Source organism: Merops nubicus, unplaced genomic scaffold (genome assembly GCF_000691845.1).
Source record: "Merops nubicus isolate BGI_N331 unplaced genomic scaffold, ASM69184v1 scaffold14164, whole genome shotgun sequence".
NCBI classification, from domain to species: domain Eukaryota; kingdom Metazoa; phylum Chordata; class Aves; order Coraciiformes; family Meropidae; genus Merops; species Merops nubicus.
In genome coordinates, this window is record NW_008606300.1 from 781 (window position 1) to 4129 (window position 3349).

At 55.8% G+C, this 3349-nt stretch overlaps 1 protein-coding gene across 1 annotated transcript in view; it reads right to left on the minus strand.

The window, feature by feature from the left end:
- Positions 1 to 402: 402 nt before the first annotated feature.
- Positions 403 to 3349, minus strand: part of EARS2 (glutamyl-tRNA synthetase 2, mitochondrial) — a gene marked incomplete at its 5' end in the record, with an annotated part of 8019 nt that continues 5072 nt past the window's right edge. Inside the window, 3 exons of the mRNA XM_008939606.1 lie at positions 403 to 486; positions 1057 to 1192; positions 2837 to 2967. Coding sequence (XP_008937854.1) covers positions 403 to 486; positions 1057 to 1192; positions 2837 to 2967 — 351 coding nt within the window. The remainder of the gene's footprint in view (positions 487 to 1056; positions 1193 to 2836; positions 2968 to 3349) is intronic.

A 3349-nucleotide genomic window follows, 5' to 3' on the forward strand; every position in this document is an offset into this window, starting at 1 on the left:
TGCTGGGGACCTGTGCAGTTGTGGCTGAGAGTCTCTCCAAAAAGAGGCTGATGGGCTGAGAGGAGCCCTGCTGGTCTGACACGGCGTTGCCTCCGTCCTCGTGGCCTGGATCTACACACGGATCAGTGTCCCCTTCCCCCAGCCCAGCAGCCAGGCCCCAGGCACGAGATGAGAGCAGCAGGACAGACTGAACTGTATTTAGCTCCTCTCACAGACCCGGTGCTTTATGCTTAGTGCAGATACCTACAAACCTGCCAACCCAGTGACCCCGCCCGGCCTCAGCCAGCTCAGCTGATCAAAGAGCAGCACCCCGAGATCCAGCACTACAGGGCTGGGGCCACAGCACGTGCTGCCCACAGCACCCAGTCCCCGGCCCGGCTGCCGGCGTCCCTCGGTCCCCGCTCAGCTGGACAGAGCCTGGAGGATTCGCCCACACACCTCCTTGGCTCCCAGGGTCACCATCATCTCGGCCACGCTGGGTCCATGCTGCAAACAGACAGGAGGTCGTTGTACAAACAGGAACTGGCCCTTCCCAGCCCTGCCTGTGCCCTGCTGTGGCAGAAGCGATGGGGCCATCAGCTACCAGACTGCTGACACCCAGAGGGCAGGGGCTGCCAGCAACAAAACAAGGCTTTGGGGTTTTTTTTCTCCTAAGGATGGTCAAACTGACCCAAAAGCATTGACACCAGAGCATAAGTCAGGATTATGCTTTGAAGAACTTTTGTGTGACTTGGTTTTGAGTTTTGCAACTGCAGATTGCACATAAAATCCCAGTTTTGCCCTAAACCTACAACCTGGCCAATGCTCCCTACAGCTGGTCCAGGGGTCTGGCTAACCTCAGGTTTATGACCAGCAGATTCAGGCTCTGACAACACCTCCCTTTCTGAAACTCTTAGAACAGCTCTTTCTTCTAGAAGGGCTGTGCACTGGTACGTTCACTCACAACAGCAACTGACCTCAGTTCCTGTCAGACACCCCCACAGCACTGTCTGCTGTCAGAGAGAAGAGAGCTGTCAAAAAAAAAAAAAAGGTCCCAGTCTCAGTTGTATTTTTTACCTGCTTCCCACTGAGAGCCAAGCGAAGGAGCTGCATCACACTGCTGTACTTGGTCTCCTTGGTTTGCTTCTGGAGGCTCCTCAGGTCTTTGTTCAACTCTTCCACAGTCAAAACAGCTGTCTGTCTTGTCATGAGCCTTTAGGAAAGAAGGTGTCCTCACAGTCTGGGGACATACAAAACACAGGATTCCTTCCCAGAAACGACTGACAACTTTGAGGACTGCCAGCTACCTCAGGTGAGTTTTGCAAAACTTCCCAGTAAGAGCAGCAGTCCAAGGAAACCTTCCCTGCCTGGCAGGGGCACTGCAGGGGAACGGCTGCTGCTGCTCAGCTGCAGGTGCTACTGCCCCTCCAGGGTAAGGAGTATTCTGACATTCCAATTGACATCACTTGGATTCAGTTACCACTCAGCTGTGACAAATCATAGAGTCACAGGCTGGTTTGGGTGGGAAGGGACATTTAAAGGCCATTTAGTCCAACCCCTGCAGGGACAGGGACATCTGCAGCTAGAGCAGGGTGCTCAGAGCCCCAGCCAACCTCCCCTGGGATGGTGCCAGGGATGGGGCAGTGACCACCTCTCTGGGCAGCCTGGGCCAGGGGCTCAACACCCCCCTTGTAAAAAATGTCTTCTTGTTCTCTAGTCTCAATCTTCCTCTCTTAGTTTAAAACCATCACCCCATGTCCTGCTGCAACAGGCCTGGCTAAAATGTCTGTCCCCAGCTTTTTGTCAGTCCCTGGCAGCCCCCAGGGGGTCTCCCCAGCTGGAGCCTTCTCCTCTCAGCTGCCCCAGCCCAACTCTCTCCTGCTGGGCTCCCAGCAGAGGGGTTCCCCCCTCGGGGCATTGCTGGGGCTCCTCTGGCCCCGCTCCAGCAGGTCCCTGGCTCTGCTGTGCTGAGGACTCCAGAGCTGCCCCAGCACTGCAGGGGGGTCTCCCAGAGCTGGCAGAGGGGCAGGGTCCCCTCCCTGCCCTGCTGGTGACTCGTCTTTGGATACAGCCAGGGATGACTAAGTGCAGCCAACTTTAGAAAGAGCTGGAAAGAATAACTCAAATGCAGATCCTGCCACTGTAATTACTCCCCAGACTGGTTTCCAGGGTTCATTTTGGTCCCGATGTGAGATCTGAACTGGAAAGGTGACTGACACACTGCCCCACACAGCTGCAAGGTGGGGAGCAGCAGAGGGACGTGGGGCAGGAGTGGGGCACATTGGCACAACACCACAGAACTGCTGGTGCAGCAGGACCATCTGCCATCCCAGCAAGGTGTCCGAGCAGACAACTGTGGGTTGTGTGCTAGGAACAGAGACAGGGGCAGGAACAGCCCCCAGGGGTGAGCTTCTCAGAAGTGACAGTGATTCCAGCTGGACACAAACTGTGTTTGCCCCAGAGACTGAGGAGTCTCATTCCATAATCTGAATAGATGCTGAGTGAAGCCACCTCATCCTTCTCCAGCTCCATGCTCAGATCAGGTGGCACAGGGAATGCTGCTGCCACCCTGCTCCGTTAGCCCCCCGCTGGCTCAGCAGCTCTGCCAGGCCTGCTGCTTTACCACACCCAGACCAGACAGCTCTTGCTTGGGAGCACTGATGTGAGCTTTCCTGGAGCTCTTCTAATTGAAACCTGCCTTTCAATTAAGAACACTGATTTTCTCAGCAGTTCTTAACTACAGCACATTCCAAGGCAGAACAGCTGAAATAAGAACCATGAGCATGTCTGACGTCAGGAGAGCAGCCAAGAGCAATGCTCCAGGCAGCTCTGCACGGAGCTGGGAACAGACACTTACCCTAGGACTAGTTTTCCTATTTCATCTGCTTCTGCAGAAATAGTTTGTAGCTGCTCTCGGGACACCGAGGGCCTAACCCACAGGTATGAATAATCACAGGACACCAGATCCTTCAGGAAGCTTATGTGACCCTGGAGAAAGAAAGCAAAGCTGTAGAGGCTGAGGGTTAAGCTGCAGAAGAAGCAAACTCATTCAGTGTGGGCTTCACAAAGTTAAAGAGGGTCCAAACATGCCCCTGCCCCATCCTGCTCACAGGAACCTGCTTCCTGCCTCGCTGACGTTTAGGCAGCTGAATTTTTCACACCCACAACCACCTGGTGTGAGCAGGGGGCCAGGAGCAGCCTGAGGGGCCATGGCTGTGCTGCAGAGCCACATGGGCTGGGGATGTGGCTCAGCAGCCTCCTCTGCTGCCCTTCCCCGGGTTCACCCCTCCTCTGCTGCCCTTCCCCGGGTTCACCCCTCCTCTGCTGCCCTTCCCCGGGCCCACCCCTCCTCTGCTGCCCTTCCCCGGGC